We start from the raw sequence: 18,051 nt of genomic DNA on the forward strand, positions 1-18,051 counted from the left end.
TTACTGACAATGCTAGCCCCCCCTTGCACACCGTCATTCACACCCAGAGTTCTTCCCAAGTGTAAGACCAGCAGACTCAAGGACTCCTTTGTCCCTCATGCCGTTACACTCTACAACTCCTCACTTGGGGAGGAGGAAATAGGGTTAACATGGTAAAGAGGACAGAACATACACACACATACCTGGACTCTCATAAATAGGGTTAAGGTTAAGGTTAGGGGGGTCAGGGTTAAGGGTTAGGGTTAGGTATGAAAAAAATAAATGCACAAACCATAGACTTAAACTAATTCACGACTATCCTATCTCTCATTCAGCCCTCTGGGAAAATAAGTGCCTAGCTTGGTGATCCGTAGCTTTTCAATTCTTATAGGCTGTTTTGTTGTCCAGGCTGGGTAGGCGTCCAGGATGGTGGCCCTGAGGCTGGACCATCCATGTGCTACTAAGTGCTGAACTAGAGGGATATGTATATTTTTTTGTCTATTTTTGTTATATCTTTGTTTTGTGAAACAAGTGAGAATGGTTAACTGTTGGGCCAACATATTGTTTTGTGCACTGCAAACATCTGATTAAATAAATCACCATTTTTTTTGCATTAACAGTAGTTTTCTTTTGTGTTACAAAAACTTCTTTAAGTTTCTGAACCATTTTATAGTGTCTAAAAAAAGTCAGTTTTTGATCTGATCTTTTGTGCCTGTAACGGTTTAAAATGCGCTCTGACCAGGGGCCTGTTGCACGAAACTAGGATAAGGGATTAAGCCGGGATATTCAAGTTATCCTGGATGACTTTATGTAGCTTTGACTCGGTTGCACGGAACCAGATTGAATTAAACCCAGCCAAGTAACCATGAAGATTTATTATTTGCGGCTAGCCTGGTCCAGATCAGGCTAACAACCAGGCTAAGATTAATCCTGGAGTCTCATGTGTCAAATCAGCTGCCGTCTGATCCGGAATAAATGTGTTTACCAGTTATTCCGTTGTCTTCTGCATGTGTTCTGCTTTATTTCTATTAACATGCATTGGAATAGTTGTCACTATTGTTGTCGCAAGTTTGATTTAAACCACACTACAGCTGTCTAGATGGTTAGGAATGGTTGCCTGGCACCCTGATGTGGAGTGGGACTTTTCCCGGTGGGACCGTACTGTTTCGAGGCCTCCTGGCGTGCGGCCGCTGCCCAGTCCTGCGAGTTGCGTCAGTGTCCGCTCTCTCTGTAAAAGCAGAGATGCAGCGCAGCATCCGTGGTCTCAGCTCCAGGTTTATACAGGAGATTAAGTGTGACGATATCAATGTAGCTACATTCCCAGATGATAATAATGGCAGATTGGGTATAGACCAATTTGTCTTACTCCTTAATATGTATGCCTAATGTTTTTTATTATAGCTTACATTGGTTTCATAACCTTCTCAATTAGTCTCACATCCCTGGACCACTGATGTGGCCTATATACAGTGCTTATGTAATGAAGTTTACAACTACAGTGTTTTTTACATTCATACAAATTCAGTCGGGTCCGCTATGTTGGGTTTATTCTCTCCATTTGAGCCGTATTTCCCTTTTTGCATATTTTTCCCCTCCTCGTTGCTTTCCATTAAAAGCTGCTGCTCATTGGGTGAAACATATGGCGCATGAGTCTTCTCAATTCTGCATCAGTAAATCTGTGATCGATACCGTGGTCTTTTTGAGAAAGCCGTGAAAATGCACTTATCCCAGCTATCTACAGGTTATCTACACCTGGCTCGACATAGCTCCACCTGTTCATCCTGGTTATCTACACCTGGCTGGACATAGCTCCACCCGCTCGGCAAACGTGCTACCGATAAAGCGGCGATGAGGGGATTGCCTTAAGTCAAGCTACGCTTTTTCACTTATCCTGGATATCTTTATTCTACCTTCGTGAAACAGGCCCCAGAATGTCTCCAAGGTTGTTTTTTTTTTCTAAAAGCCACAATTAGCCTGTGATCCTTCAAGAAGACATCATTACCTCTAGCAAAAATAAAGTTTCTTTAATTGCGTCATAAATCGATGTTTTACACCAAATAAGTAATTATAATTGGTAAAATTGGATCAAGACACACTGGTTTGACTTGGGTGGAGGTTTTCAGTCTCCAGCTCATGGTCACTGACTGTGTATTTTCAAAATTAGTATTTCTTTTGGATTTTTTGTTTTTAGATATTCAGGCAATGTGATATCTAGGCTCAGGGATTGACAACAAAGGAGCTTGTGTTGTATTTAATTTTCATTTTAGGGTTGTTCTTTATACTTGTCTTTTAACTTAGTTTCACATCTTTTGATTGAAGACTGAGGATTGTGCCTGTGGTGGTTCTGAGGCTCCATGTACCTGTCTCTCTACCTGTCTGTCTACTACTGACGGTGTTTAGCTCTGTGTACCTCTGAGCTAGCTAGTCGGGGGGGGGGGGGGGGGGGGGGGGGGGGGGGGGGGGGGATCATTAGCCCATCTTTGTCCCCAGTCGGTGGTGGGTTTTTACTTTGTTGGGAAGAAGGATGGCGCTCTGTCCCTCACTGTAAAAAATAAATATCCTCTTCCACTTTGCTCTCGGACCACTTCACCAGGCCACTGTGTTCACCAAACTGGATCTGAGGAACGCCTACCATCTGGTTTGTATAAAGAAGGAGATGAGTGGAAGACGGCCTTTAATACTCATACCCACTTTGAGTACTTGGTCATTGCCTTTGGACTAACCAATGCCCGGCAGTTTTTTAGGCTCTAGTGAATGACATCCTCAAAGACATACTTGACCATTTTTTTTGGTCTACCTCAACGACATCCTGATTTTCTCAAGGTCACCGGAAGAGCACCAACAACACATAAGGTTAATGCTTCAAATATTATTAGAGAATAACTTATTAAACAAATGTGAATTTCATTCAACCTCCATGAGTTTCCTAGATTTCATTGTGGTAAAAGGAAATACGGGAACTCTTGGCGGTTGTCCTAGCCCTGGAGGAATGGCATTACTGGCTGAAAGGATTTCAACATCCCTTTCTTTTCTGGACTGTAACGACCCTTAAGTTTTATGCCTAGGGGATGCTAGGAAGTAACACAAATAAGTTTGATAAATAAATTTAATCCAGGATAATAACAAATTTCATAAACTCAAACTAACAAAGGAGAGACTAACACGTTGAAGTACTGTAATAAGTCTCTTTAATTACACAAGATACATATATTTATCTACACACGTGTGTGTGTGTGTATATATATATATATATATATATATATATATATATATATATATATAGATGATGTTAAACTTAAAAAAGGTAATAAACAGTAACCCAACCAAAAATAGAAGCTGTAAAAAACATCAGTGTCTCCAAGGACAAAACAACACACAGAAACCCATACTACCTGAAAAGAAAATGGCAACTGAGCTATAGCGTCAAACCAAAATACACAGTGCTAATCTCACTGACTGTCCACAAAACAGGAGAAAAAGGGGGTCAAAACAAATGGCAGAAAACCCTTATCAGCTTCAGATAACAATTCAATAATTTGTCAAATTATATGCACCAGCAGAGAGTAGTTTCACCAACTACTCCCAGCATGAAAGGAAGTTGTGACAAGAGGAAGGGGCGGAGTATTGGACCTGCAAGCTTTTATGCAGACTCTCTGATGACCGGATTGCAAACACCTGTGGGTGATCAGGCACTCAGGGGTGGCACACCTGAAAGACAAAAACAAAACAGCTCTCTTCCAAAAAGAGGCCAGAGCAGCATTAGAGAACATAACATGGACTGACCACAAAAAGGTAAAAGGGAAGAAGTCTTGCCAGGCAAGGTGGTCCTTGTTCTGTCTCACCAGAGTGACAAGGATACACAGAGTTTTACACCTGAGACTATACCTCCAGATTCTGGCATTGTTGCTGCTGATGTTTGAAACATTGAGACTTGAGTAAAGACAGCACAATCTACACAACCAATCACAAACACCGTGCCCACTAACTGTCTGTTTGTTCCTGACTCTATGAAATCCCTATACTGGCCATGGGTCACATTTCTCGCCCAGGTCCAGCAGGCTCCGTCTCACACGCTATTACTCTACGAACTAAAGTTACTTGCATTCAATAAGTTCTTCTGTGTTTTTTCCGTGCCCACTGAAATAGCAGAGTTACCAGTTGAAACAATGGTACAAATACAGGTTTGACTTTCATGCTTAACAATATACAGCTTTGATAATTGTTAATAATAATTAAAACTGTGGATAAATGTCAGAAGTGTGGACCTGTGCTGTCGCCGCTGTGTCTCTCCATGGTGCTGGGAGTTGTCTGTGAGGGAAATGGGAGAGGCTGTGTGCCTCCGTGTTACTGGGAGCCGTGTGTGAGTGAATGGGGGCGGGGCAGCGCGAAGAGTAGGGAAGAGCAGGGATCCAAATACAGACACGGCTTTACAGAAGTCATGTAACACATGTAGGAAAAACAAAAAACGGAGCGTTCTATGAACAAAATGATGCGTTTAGAATATTGCTCGATCACACAAATTTGATCGTAGGAAGCCAAAATCGGGATTGTGATTAAAATTTGATTAATTGTGCAGACCGTAATCAACTCCCCTTGCTTTTTTTTTTTTAGTGTTTCAATCTCTAGTGAGAAATCTTACTTTGTAAATTTAGCAGAAAATTAACTTTGTCTCTCTTATCTGCAGCACCTGCCTAATATCATCCAGTACCATTGCCTGCCACGCTCCCTCACCACCTGTAAACCTCTGCTTCTATCAAGACTGACGCCTCACCACCTTCCATATATAATCGGACTTACTACTACCAAGAGACAAACAACTTTTATCTTTTAGTCTGAGATCTAAATCTCTGTCTGGGGTCCACACTATAGCCAAACGTAACAACGTTTGGACTCATGGAATTTTATCTTGATCTATATACAGCTTATGCAATAAACGCTGAGTGAAACGTTATTAGACGCATAAGTAATTAATTGCGATTAAGTTTTGATGCGCTGAATGTATCCCTAATAATTCAGGTGACGTATTCAACAGGAAAACATGTTGGCCTTTAGGGGGCAGTGCGAAGGTATCCCTAATGATTCAGGTGACACATTCAACAGGAAAACATGTTGGCCTTTAGGGGGCAGTGCAAAGTAAGGAACTTACCAAAATATTGATTTTTTGAGCTGGATTGTTTTCATAATTCCACAATAGATATGGCAATGTTGAGAATCACTTGAAAGGTGAGGAGCTCTATTGTGTATATCTTGTGACACATTCAACGGGACACCATATTTGCCCATCATGGGGCAGTGCAACATCAGGAATGTTTTAATAGGATTGTCAAAATATTTATTTTTTAGATAGATTTTATCCATAATGCCACAATAGATATGGACAAGGCTGGCATTGTTGAAAAGGTGAGGAGCTGAAATATGTACATCAGGTGACACAGTTAATGGTAATAGATATATATGGCCTTTACGGGGCAGTGCAAAGTCAGAACCTTTGCAACAGAATTGTCAAAATCTTGATTTGTGAGCTGGAATTTCTTCAGAATTCCACAGTAGATATGGAAATGTTGAGCATGATTTGAAAGGTGAGGAGCTATAGTATGTACATCAGGTGACATATTCAACAGGAAACCACATTTGGCTATTAGGGGGGCAGTGCAAATTCAGGAACTTAGCAATAAAATTGTCAAAATCTTAATTTTTGAGCTGGATTTTCTTCATAATTCCACAGTAGATATGGACATATGGGATATCACTGGAAAGGTGAGAAGCCTAATATGTACATACGATGGCAGATTTTTGTTTGTTCTTTTCTTTTTTAAACATTGTGTTTATTTAAATCACAATAAATTGTTTAGGCCTTTAATTCCAAAGGACGGATGAAGACATGAAAGTGGAGAGAGAAAAGGGGGAATGACATGCACTAAAGGGCCACAGTTCTGAGCCGAACCCACAGGTGACAGAAAAAATCCCCAAAAAAAATCCAGAAATCACAATGTATGATTTTTTTACATATTTATTTGTATAATGTATGACACAGCTGCAAATAAGTATTTGAACACCTGAGAAAATCAAAGTTATTAATTGGCACAGTAGCCTTTGTTTGCAGTTCCAGAGGTCAAACGTTTCCTGTAGTTTCTCACTAGGTTTGACACCCTGCAGAAGGGATTTTGGCCCATTCCTCCACACAGATCTTCTCTAGATCAGTCAGGTTTCTGGGCTGTCGCTGAGAAACACGGAGTATGAGCTCCCTCCAAAGATTCTCTATTATGTTTAGGTCTGGAGACGCCAGAACCTTGATCTGGTTCTTCTAGTGCCGCTCCTTGGTTCTCCTGGCTTTGTTCTTCGGGTCATTGTCATGTTGGAAGACCCAGCCTCGACCCATCTTCAATGCTCTAACTGAGGGAAGGAGGTTGTTCCCCAAAATCTCGGAATACATGGCCCCGGTCATCCTCTCCTCAACACAGTGCAGTCTCCCTGTCCCATGTGCAGAAAAACACCTCCAAAGCATGATGTTACCCCCCATGATTCACAGTAGGGATGGTGTTCTTGGGATGGTCCTCATCATTCTTCTTCCTCCAAACACGGTTAGTGGAATTGAGACCAAAAAGTTCTATTTGGTCTCAGCTGACCGCATGACTTTCTCCCATGAGTGGCTAGTTTCTTCAAACTAGCCACCCTTTGCTTTTTTGATAGTGCTGGAAACCCTTGGTGTTCTCTCAATGAGCTTCAAGAGGAGAAATGTCAGTCAATCCAGAAAAATTGTGAAAACTTTGAATGTGTCCCCAAGTGAAGTCACAAAAGCCATCAAGCGCTACAACCAAACTGGCTCACAGAAGGGGCCGCCCCAGGAGAGGAAAACCAAGAGTCACCTCTGCTGCTGAGGATAAGTTCCTCTGAGTCCCCAGCCTCAGAAATCACAAGTTAACAGCAGCTCAGATTAGAGACCAGATGATTACCACACAGAGTTCTAGCAGCAGACACATTTCTAGAACTAAGAGAAGATTAAATTAAGAGGAGACTGCACAAATCAGGCCTTCATGGTCCAATAGCAGCTCGGAAACCATTGCTAAAGAGAGGCAACAAGCAAAAGAGATTTGTTTGGGCCAAGAAACACAAGGAATGGATATTAGACCAGTGGAAATCCAGGCTTTGGTCCAATGAGTCCAACTTTGAGATCTTTGGTCCCAACCGCGGTCTTTGTGCGACGGACAAAGGGTGACCGGAAGGATTCTACGTGCCTGGTTCCCAACGTGAAGCATGGAGGAGGAGATGCTTTGCTGGTGACACTGTTGGGGATTTATTCCAAATTGAAGGCATACTGAACCAGCATGGCTCCCACAACATCCTACGGCAATATGCCATCCCATCCAGTTTGCGTTTAGTTGGACCATCATTTATTTTTTAACAGGACAATGACCCCAAACACACCTCCAGGCTTTGTATGGGCTATTTGACCAAGAAGGAGAGTGACGGGATCCTGTGCCTCCACAGTCACCGGACCTGAACCAAATCGAGATGGTCTGAGGAGAGCTGGACCGCAGATTGAATGCAAAAGGGCCGACAAGTGCTGAGCATCATGGGAACTTCTTCACGACTGTTGGAAAACAATTTCAGGTGACTACCTCTTGAAGCTCATCAAAAGAATGCCACAAGTGTGCAATGCAGTAATCAGCGCAAAGGGGGCTACTTTGAAGAAACTATAACATAAGACATGTTTTCAGTTATTTCACACTTTTTTGTTAAGTACATAATTCCACATGCATCTATTAATAGTTTTGATGCCTTCAGTGATAATCTACAATGTAAATAGTCATGAAAATGAAAGAAAACTGCATTGAACCCAATCTCTTCTCCTCAAACCATCTCTATTGGGTTCAGGTCTCTCACCGTCAAGCAGACACCGTCTCCACATTTAAGAGTAGGCTTAAGTCTTTCCTCTTTGATAAAGCTTATAGTATGGACTGGCTCAGGAAAGTCCTGAACCATCCCTTAGTTACTCCGCTATAGACCTACACTGCTGGGGGGACTTTGCATGATGCACTGAGCACCTCTCTCTTCCCCCTTCTCTCCATCTTTATGCAACCTCATTCCATTAATACATGTTGATAACTCAACTTCTTCCCTTTCCCGGAGTTTTGTGCTCTCTCGCCCCCTGCTGCATCCATATTCCTGCTCGACACCCTCTGCTGCAATTCTCTATGTCTCTCTCTGTATGTCTCTCTCTATCTCACCCCCAACAGGTCGAGGAAGATGACCGCCCACCCTGAGCCATGGTTCTGCTCGAGGTTTCTGCCTCTTAAAGTAAGTTTTTCCTTGCCTCTGTGGCCTAGTGCTTGCTCTTAGTGGGAACTGTTGGGTTTCTGTAAATAACATCACAGAGTATGGTCTAGACCTGCTCATTTATATAAAGCGCAAAGAGATAACTGTTGTTTTGATTTAGCACTATATAAATAAAATTGAATTGAATATTGTTAGGGAGTGAGGAGCCGCGGCGTCCGCCTAACCCAGCCCACCTGCTTCTTGTCATAGTTGTCAGATTTATCTATCATATAATTCATAATATAATAAAACTACAGAGAGAGGCAGGTTAGTATAGCCCGACCAGGCTCCTCTCTTTACACTGTCTCTAAGTAATGCTGTAATAGTTTTAGGCAGCTGGGGGACTTACTTTGACACACTGAGCTCCTCTATCTTTCTATTTGTGTGCATCCATGTCCCAGAAATGCTTGTTACTAACCTAGCTCAGGGGAGTCATTCCCTGGAGTACTTATGTTCTTCTTTTTTGCCCAGCATGTGTCCTTGGCTCAGGGAAGATCCCAAATCATGCTTGCAGCAGTTGCCATGGTCCCGTTACAAGTTCTGCGAAGCCATGTTACATCCTGCTACGCTCTGCGGTGCCCTGCTACGTCCTGCTGTGCCTTGTAATGCCGCACAGCGCCCTGCTATGCCATGAACTACTACAAAGAACTGCTACAAACTACTGTTTTTTTCTATTTTTGTTATTTCCATTCTTCATTCTAACCCCAAAGGAAGTTTTCCTCGCCACTGTTGCACTGTTGCTTGCTCTGTAGGAAACTACCAGAACTGTTGGGTCCTTGTAAATTATGGAGTGTGGTCTAGACCTACTCTATCTGCAAAGTGTCTCAAGACTACTCTTGTTATGAATTGATACTATAAATAAAATTGAATTGAATTGAATGAGAAGGTGTGTCCAAACTTTTGGCCGGTACTATATATATGTATAAATTATTTTATATATTTTCAAGTAAGACCAAAACAGTTGGGTCAAACAGAAAATTAAAACCTTTATATGTTGACAGTTCTTCATAAACTTCCTAAAGTGTGGCTTGTTTAGTTCTTGTTTGAGGGAGAGTTTATTTTAATATTACTGAGGTAGTCTTTCACTGTACTAGCCAATCAGATGTCTTTCTTGCCCTTCAAATAACACCCAAGCAGTAAACTGTCCAAACCAGATTCTTCACAACACACCCTGCACAGTACGGGCGAACTGTTTTACACCAGACATCACAGGCTCACACTAACTTATAGGGGGTTAAATGGATTTTCTGACGCAGGTAAGAACCAGCTCCACAAACACCAGCTCATTATAAGTGTGATCAGCCATATTATAATGTTACAGCATAATCTCTTGTATTCCTGAGAAATCAGACTTAGTTATTTTGTAGCTAATGTAAAGTCAGTTAGTCAGTGCAATGTAATAGAATGTGCCAACATAGCAATGTGACTTCAGCCAATGGAACTGTGAGACTGACTTTCAACGGGACATTTCATTATTAATAGCAAATCCTGTGTTATTACATTTTATTACATTGCATTCATTAAGCAGATACTTTTGTCCAGAGCAACTTAGACGTGCATTAAACCTCCACAGAATCAAGTGTTCAAAGTCATCTTAATAAAAAATAAATTACTTACAACAAACTAACAAACAAACAAGGGTGATCACTTTTAAACATGGTGATACTGAGAAGTATTAACCATTAGTAAAGAACTTGTAACCACACCTCTCCCTAAACGGAATGTAATGTTGCTTAACCTGTTTTCAGGCTGGACAGGGAGTGGCGCAGGGTAGAGATGTGTCATAAACTAGTATTTTTACTGTCATGTGTTTTGCCATGCATGCAGGCTGAAGAAATTGCCTCCACTGCCAAATTTGGAGACTTGATTGAATTTTCCTACCCCATCGGATACTCACACTGGGGAGTGTATGTTGAAGATGGTAATGTAATCCATTTTGCTGTTGCAGGTGAGAACAACATGTATTACACAAATAACATCTCATTGTATAATGCAATACAACACAAAACAATACCACCTTCTTAAAACTAGCCTCAGGACTCCTCTACAGGATGTTGCCCCAGGATGCGGTCATGATGCTGGACGTATGCAGATACAGATGTGTACAGATTAAGCACTTTTGCCGAATACAAGTATTATACAAGTAATACGAGTCAATATCTGTGCTCGGATTTAATAAAACTCCTCATTTGGTAGTGGACCGTGTCAGCATTCTGTGATAGTAACAGCGCCCCTCCCCTACACTATTCTGTGATAGGCTAGTCACAGCGCCCCTCCCTTACACACATGCTCTGCTCACTCGCACACTAAACAATGAGAAGAGAGCAGCTGTCTCCCTCTCTCTCTGCATCCGTCACTCAGGTCCCCGGGTCTTTTATGTTAACGTTTAGGGTTTCTTCAGCTTCAGGTTTGTTTTTTACTTCTGTTTGTGGGGTTTGTTCAGATATGTTGCTTGGTAGAATGTGACTCACGTTGTGTCTCTGTTGTCGGAATTTTTTATTTTTTTCAGCTGTATTCATTAAAGTCAATGCAGATCTGAAAAACAGCATCGGCCTGTTTGATCCGTAGAACACAAATGAAAATGGGATTTAACTCTTGCGTGTTTTGTTGTGCATGATCAAATATGTATTTACAGTTTTGTTTAAAATGATAGCATGAGGTTAACATCACTAACCTTGTGAATCATGTTTTTTGTAGGGTTAGGGTTAGTGGTATTTCTACATGGCAAATAATTTACTAGTTAGTGTTGTAAGGTCATAGAAAACAACTAACAGACCCAACAGTCAGGACATGCAGGCTTCTCCTTCTTTGTAAATGAATCTATAAATGAAAGGGGCATAGCAGTGTTGTGTTTAATTAGTGACGTGATTGAGTCTGTGAAGAAACAGATCAATTTAAGCTGCAAGCAGCGTTGAAAGGGCCTTCGCCTCCTCGCGGGGTGGGGGTACTGGCAGTGGCCAATCTTTGCGGCAGTGCATTTGCGCAACAGTCAGACACTGCCATGCCAAAGATTGAATCTGCTGCAGCTATCTGTGTGTGTGTGTGTGTGTGTGTGTGTGTGTGTGTGTGTGTGTGTGTGTGCTTTGCTCATTATAATTTTTTTCCAATTTGGGTTTGGAAACAAGTATTGAGTAAAGACATTTTTTGCTTTTATTTTGGAAACAAATGAACGAATATTACACGGATTATGGAGCACCAAAACGTATCCGTTTAAGGAGACCTGAAAAATAATCGCCTCCTTAAATGCATAAAGATCCGCTTTGAAACACTGTTGTACATGATCAACTTCCCAGACCTCTAATTAACATTGTCTCCTCATCAATCAGTGGAACTCTATGAAATACAAAACTGAATATTGCTCTAAATTCCTTTTTGGCCCTTTATGAAATTTCTAAAAGAAAAGAAACCCTGGGAGATAATGACAGCTTCTAAATGTATTCAGTTGTGGCAACTCCAGAACACTGTTATGAGAGAGTGACTAGTGTATTATGGTGCTATGTGACAATGGTATAATAGCTACAGATACATATTATACAGATTAAAAACTAAGACTGTTTTCCAAATGTTCCACAATCTGAAAGTATACTGTGTCGTTCTTTAGATCAGGGGCAACTGATGAGCAGCATACGTTCATCCCTACAAGCAATCTTCCCTGTATGTGGTGACCTTCTTCTTGGGGAGACCAAGATCCGCAGAGTGCCTCTTGTTGAGGTGAATGTCCCGAAAGGAACCCATGTCCTGATCAGTAACAATCGCCATGCTTTCACACCATCAGCACCTGACGATATGAGGCTACGGTGCAATGCCCTTCTTGATGAGGAATTCCCATATCATCTTTTCACTCTCAACTGTGAGCACTTTGCCACGTTTGTACGCTATGGAAAGGCTGTGTGCAACCAGGTATGAGTTATGCATGAGGTTTCTTATTTTTTTATTTTTCAACTAGTCAACTAAAACATATTGTGAGTTAAAATGGTAGTGCAATACATTTTCTGTTCAGAAATCATACCAGACAATTGTATGTCATATTTTTGTCTATATGCAGCGATGAAGCAATATATGGAATGAAATCAGCTTACACAGCTCTCATTCATAGAATACCTGCATGTATCAAGGAGGCTTGCATCCATGTTTTCTTTTTTGAAATTTGCGAGTTCCTATTATGTTTTAAGGCAAAACACTACAGGTTTTACTAGGAAAACTCACCCTAGAGTAGGTTGATTCTCCGCAAAACAAGTTTCCTTTTTATTTTTAAAGAACTATACAAAAAAAACTTTCTCTGTTTCCTGCATCTTCATTGCAACAAAAAAAAAAAACATTCATGCAAATGTTATCGCATTGTTTTACAAAAGCTCCAGCAACATCAACCATTTTTGGTCGCTACAATCTCACAAAAAGTCAGTAAAATCCTGACTGGGAGTCGATTCATTCATAGTAGACTAACGTATTATTCATGTTTCAGTTAGACAAAATATAGAGTTTTAATATTCAATAGTCCTGATCTAATTTTCCTATTCTGATCTAGCATTGCGTTTGTTTTAATTCCATTTAGGTTCTTAATCCATTTCAAAGTGTTTTATATCAGAAAAATGTCTTGTTAACAAATTGCCCAAAAATAACGGATGATTCCATATAACGTTCTTCAGGTAAAATTAAAGATTACTTGCATTGAATTGAATTTTTTTTAATCTAATAGCATTTAACAGTATTTGGACTGAATTTATACCCATCTGTGATCCACTCAGCATCCTCTGATCTTAACTATTACTCAAAATATTTCATAATTTCTGCCTTTCTAACTAAAACGTATGTATATTTTCTATATAAATTAGGTTCGATGACCATTACTTCCAAGAATAAGTGTAAAACCTATTATTAAACCAGCTCAGGTTTAAAAAAAAAAAAGCACCAAAAGCATGGAAAAAGTGAGAAATAAATCAGAAAATGACAAAAACATCAAGAAAGCACATAAACTTTTTTGTTTGCCTTCTATTAACCGATCTGAGTCAGGAGACATACACCATGGTTATTAGGCTAAGAGTGGGCTTTAGTCAGAAGCATTTGAAAGGATTCAACATCCCCAGCTCTTGCCCCAGGGAGGCACAAGACTATGGCCAGTGGAGCCGCCAACTTCACTTTCCGCAGTATAGAGCTTCCAATAACCAGAGTGGTGTGTAGGACATAGAAAAAATCCATGCAGCTGACACGCAACAGAAACTCCACGCTAGCGCGACACATCTAGTGTGTGGCTGGCCTTAGAAAGGCAAAGATGTTGCTGGGTAGTCATAGGCGGTGTTGGGCAAATTACTTCCAAAATGTATTACATTATAGACAAGTAGTTACTGTGATTTGGGAGTAATTAGTTATTACAATATTACTGTCTCTGAAAGGTAATGTGTTACACTACTTCTGCATTCATGTTTTTGAGTCACTTTCACCAAAAAACTGCAGAAGTTTGACTTTGCAGCTAGTTTGTGAATTTCACCACTGGATAATACAGTCTTCTCATTATCCACTTTAATACATCATTCATTATTCATAATATTTAGTGTAATTAATATGCAAAGTAATTCCAGCTGTAAAAATAATGAGTTAAACATAAAATAGGCAAGTAGGAGAATGAAAATACTCAATTAAAAGTGCCTTAGAGTATTGTTTTAAATTATTTAAAACACTTGAATAATAAATGCATGTTGTTTAATTTAAAACTAAAGGAAATGGTAAATTATAGTTAAATTAAAACTCACTATATACATGTACATTATTTACAACACTTGATGTACAGCTGATATTTGAAAAGGACACAACCTTATTTGTTTAACAGTAATTTAGTTTTACTGGCAACCATCACAGGAAGTGCTTTTATTTTTGAAGTAGCCTACACGGAAGTTGTCTGTTGTTTTCTACTGATGGGACCACCGCCTCTTTTACGCAAGTTGGCTCAACCAGACTGCTGTTGGTTGCCCTACCGAGTTAATAGATTCGGTCACCGGTTTGTTTGCCCGCGGCCGGTGGGGATGCACAAGACTTAAGGCTTTGGATCAGTGGTAAAGCGGTCACCGACCAATCGGAATGTTGAAGTGTCCTTGGGCAAGACACTGAACCCGAGTTGCCCCAGATGCTGTGCCTTCAGATTGTTAATGTGTGTGCGTGTGTATCTGATGAGCAGGTGGTACCTTGTTCTCCAGCCTCGGCCGCAGTGTATGAATGTGCGTGAATGTTGAATGGTGCCTGTACTTTGTACAAGTGCTTTGAGTAGTCGTTGAGACTAGAAAATCACTGTATACTAACAGTCCATTTCTGCAAAGGTACTTCCTTCACCCCCACTCTGCTAGTCAACATCAGCCAACCGAAAGGGTTTAGTCATACGTAGGCAAATAATTGATCACAAAGTCACCTTATAACTAAACAGTGAAACTATATTTCTTTTTTTAAGATTGACAGGTTTTATTGCATTTTAAAACAAAACATTAAACACACAGCTCACAAAATGTACCCCTCCCTTAACGCCCCAATCATCATCCCCACTTAACCATGATGAAGACAAAATGATAACTAAGACTAATATTCAAAACATTACAACATACAGAAATGATGTACATATTAATAAAAAATATAAAAAAATAATACAGAAAATACAATGTATGATTTTTTAACTATTTATTTGTATGATACAGCTGCAAATAAGTATTTGAACACCTGTCTATAAGCTCGAATTCTGACCCTCAAAGACCTGTTAGTCTGCCTTCAAAATGTCCACCTCCACTCCATTTATTATCCTAAATTAGATGCACCTGTTTGAGGTTGTTAGCTGCATAAAGACACCTGTCCACCCCATACAATCAGTAAGAATCCAACTAATAACATGGCCAAGAGCAAAGAGCTGTCCAAAGACACTAGAGACAAAATTGTCCACTTCCACAAGGCTGGAAAGGGCTACCGGGACATGTCCAAGCAGCTTGGTGAAAAAAGGTCCACTGTTGGATTAATCATTAGGAAATGGAAGAAGCTAAACATGACTGTCGATCTCCCTCGGACTGGGGCGCTATGCAGGAAATCAGAAACCAGCCCAGAACTACACTGGAGGAGCTGGTCAATTACCTCAAAAGAGCTGGGACCACCGTTTCCAAGGTTACTGTTGGTAATACACAAAGACGTCATGGTTTGAAATCATGCATGGCACGGAAGTTTCCCCTGCTTAAACCAGCACACGTCAAGGCCCGTCTTAAGTTTGCCAACGACCATTTGGATAAACCAGAGGAGTCATGAGAGAAAGTCATGTGGTCAGATGAGACCAAAATAGAAATTTTTGGTCTTAATTCCACTAACTGTGTTTGGAGGAAGAAGAATGATGAGTACCAACCCAAGAACACCATCCCTACTTTGAAGGATGGGGGGGTGGGGGGGTAGCATCATGCTTTGAGGGTGTTTTTCTGCACATGGGACAGGGAAACTGCACTGTATTAAGGAGAGGATGACCAGGGCCGTGTATTGCGAGATTTTGAGGAACAAACTCCTACCCTCAGTTAGAGCATTGAAGATGGGTCCAGGCTGTGTCTTCCATCATGACAATGACCTGAAGCAAACAGTCAGGAAAACCAAGGGGGGGCTCTGGAAGAACCAGATCAAGTTTCTGACGTGGCCTAGCTAATCTCCAGACCTAAACCCAATAGAGAATCTTTGAAGGGAGCTCAAACTCTTTTTCTCAGCAACAGACCAGAAACCTGACTGATCCAGAGAAGATCTGTATGGAGGAGTGGGCCAAAATCCCTTCTGCAGGGTGTAAAACCTGGTGAGAAACTACAGGAAACGTTTGACCTCTGGAACTGCAAACAAAGGCTACTGTACCAAATATTTACCCTCTGTGACCGAGACACTCGCCCACGCGTAAAAACAGCACCTCTGATTCATAGTTTAATAATTTATAAACCATACAAGCTAGCGACTTACCAATGGTTGCGTCTAAAAGGTAACGAGTTAGCAGTTACGGAAGTCTCTTCCGGGTCCTTCTAGCCTCTACAAGTGATTTTCTATTGAGCCTGGAACTACCAGCCTCTTTCGGAGTCGTTGGGCTTTAAATCCAAACTATTACATCCAAGACTGATGCACTTTATGTCCATAATTGATCGCGTTTTGGTTCATTTCTGCTGCTATCTCGCGGCTCGGTCTCTCCTCTCTGTTGTTTAGGGAAATACAGGCCTCAGTATGCCCATATATGGGAGTCAACGTCACTCTCTTGTATGGAAGGCCAGAGGGTACAAAGATTTAGCATGTTTGTTTTGTCCATATGTGCTTGTACCATGTTTTTTTGCAGGGTGTTGCTTTAAGAGGGAAAAAAACATTGTAAGGACCTAACTGACTAACAATGACCACTAAGAGACTGCTTTTTTTGCTCTTTCTATAGATTCCTACAAGACCCAAGAATGTAGAGTGTGTGAAGGCAACTGCAACCTTCAAAAACATTGTCAGCACCAAAGAAACTGCTTAAGTCCATTTTGAAGGAGCCCCCTGACTATCTGGTATTTTCCAATTCATGACAATAATTTAACTTCTCAAGAAGTGTTATAGGAAACATGTACAACTTGGAACAAGCTGACCTCTTTGGGAATCATAACACTTAAACATTCAGGATTTTGTCTTATGTCCTCGGAATGGCAGGGATGTTATTTGTTTTCTTTGAATGGAGTGAACAATATGCATATATGAACAGTAGGGCTGCAGCTAATGATGGTTTTCATTATGGATTAATCTTGATTAACCATTGTCTGTAGAATAAATAAACTCCCAAGGCCCAAGATGAGGTATTTATATTTCATGAAACCAAAAGGCCAAATCCAATGAATACCAAGCCAGTTCACCTGCAGTTATTAACAAGCTACTGAGCTGCAGGTAAGTTATTATAAGTCACTGACTGTAGCTTACTAATGAATGCCTGAATGAACTCCTTTTTAAGCATATGGAATTCTGTTACTTCATTAAATAATTAAAAAAGAAAATCATTTATTGTGCATCAATATTTTGCAATCAAATAAACAAACCAAAACCAAACAACATAGTCTCGTCCAAACAGTACAAGTCTAGATGGATACAGTCTATTTGGAAGAAATTTTATAATTGTACACTGAATGCTAAACATTAAGGATCATTTGAAGATTTTAACAATTTCCAATAATACATTCTTAGATTTTCCATTCATCCATCATTTAAACAAGGAAACACTGTGTCATCAGCTGAAAGCCATTCTACAGGAGTTACAGAGAGGGAGGTAGTTATCCTGCTTCAGTGTCGGTGGACCCTTTTATTATACTTTAAATAATTATTGAAATCAATTGTTTATTTAAGTGTTACTGAATCTTTTCCAAAATAATGGCATGGTCTTCAACGACTCTGTAAAAAGGGGGCAAAGACATGACCTAAACAAATCTACTCAGTTGCTCTAGAACTTTAAGTGAGCAGCTATGTTGCACAAAGAAATAAAAGCTACTATTTCTGAGAACTCAGATGACCTAAAAAAGTCCTTTATCAGATCCCACAGAATATTGGCCCTGACCAGTCAATACCTGATGGCTCTGGAATTTCTGGTCACAGGCCTTTTGAGCATGTTCAGGCCTTTTTATGGCTTTGTCAGCCCTCGAGATATTTATGATAATAAAATAATGTGTAAAACTGGAGTGAGGTTGAGAAGTGCCTTTATTTTTATATAATCTTCTTACAGTGTTAACTGGTCTGGTGTCAACATAATGATTGGCCAGCTTC

At 40.4% G+C, this 18,051-nt stretch overlaps 1 protein-coding gene across 1 annotated transcript; it reads left to right on the top strand.

Moving 5' to 3' along the window:
* Window positions 1-9,396: 9,396 nt before the first annotated feature.
* LOC117948169 (phospholipase A and acyltransferase 2-like) lies at window positions 9,397-17,809 on the top strand. The gene is made up of 4 exons (XM_034877683.1): window positions 9,397-9,551; window positions 10,123-10,243; window positions 11,897-12,195; window positions 16,700-17,809. Exons 1-4 carry the CDS (start codon window positions 9,534-9,536, stop codon window positions 16,781-16,783), a joined length of 522 nt encoding a protein of 173 aa, XP_034733574.1. The 5' UTR covers window positions 9,397-9,533; the 3' UTR covers window positions 16,784-17,809.
* The last annotated feature ends 242 nt before the right edge of the window (window positions 17,810-18,051 follow it).

This window comes from Etheostoma cragini, chromosome 7 (genome assembly GCF_013103735.1).
Source record: "Etheostoma cragini isolate CJK2018 chromosome 7, CSU_Ecrag_1.0, whole genome shotgun sequence".
NCBI classification, from domain to species: domain Eukaryota; kingdom Metazoa; phylum Chordata; class Actinopteri; order Perciformes; family Percidae; genus Etheostoma; species Etheostoma cragini.

Coding starts and splice junctions, on each gene's coding strand:
- LOC117948169 (XM_034877683.1), top strand. Junction 10,244..11,896: donor AATCCATTTTGCTGTTGCAG/GTGAGAACAACA, acceptor GTCGTTCTTTAG/ATCAGGGGCAACTGATGAGC. Junction 12,196..16,699: donor GAAAGGCTGTGTGCAACCAG/GTATGAGTTATG, acceptor CTCTTTCTATAG/ATTCCTACAAGACCCAAGAA.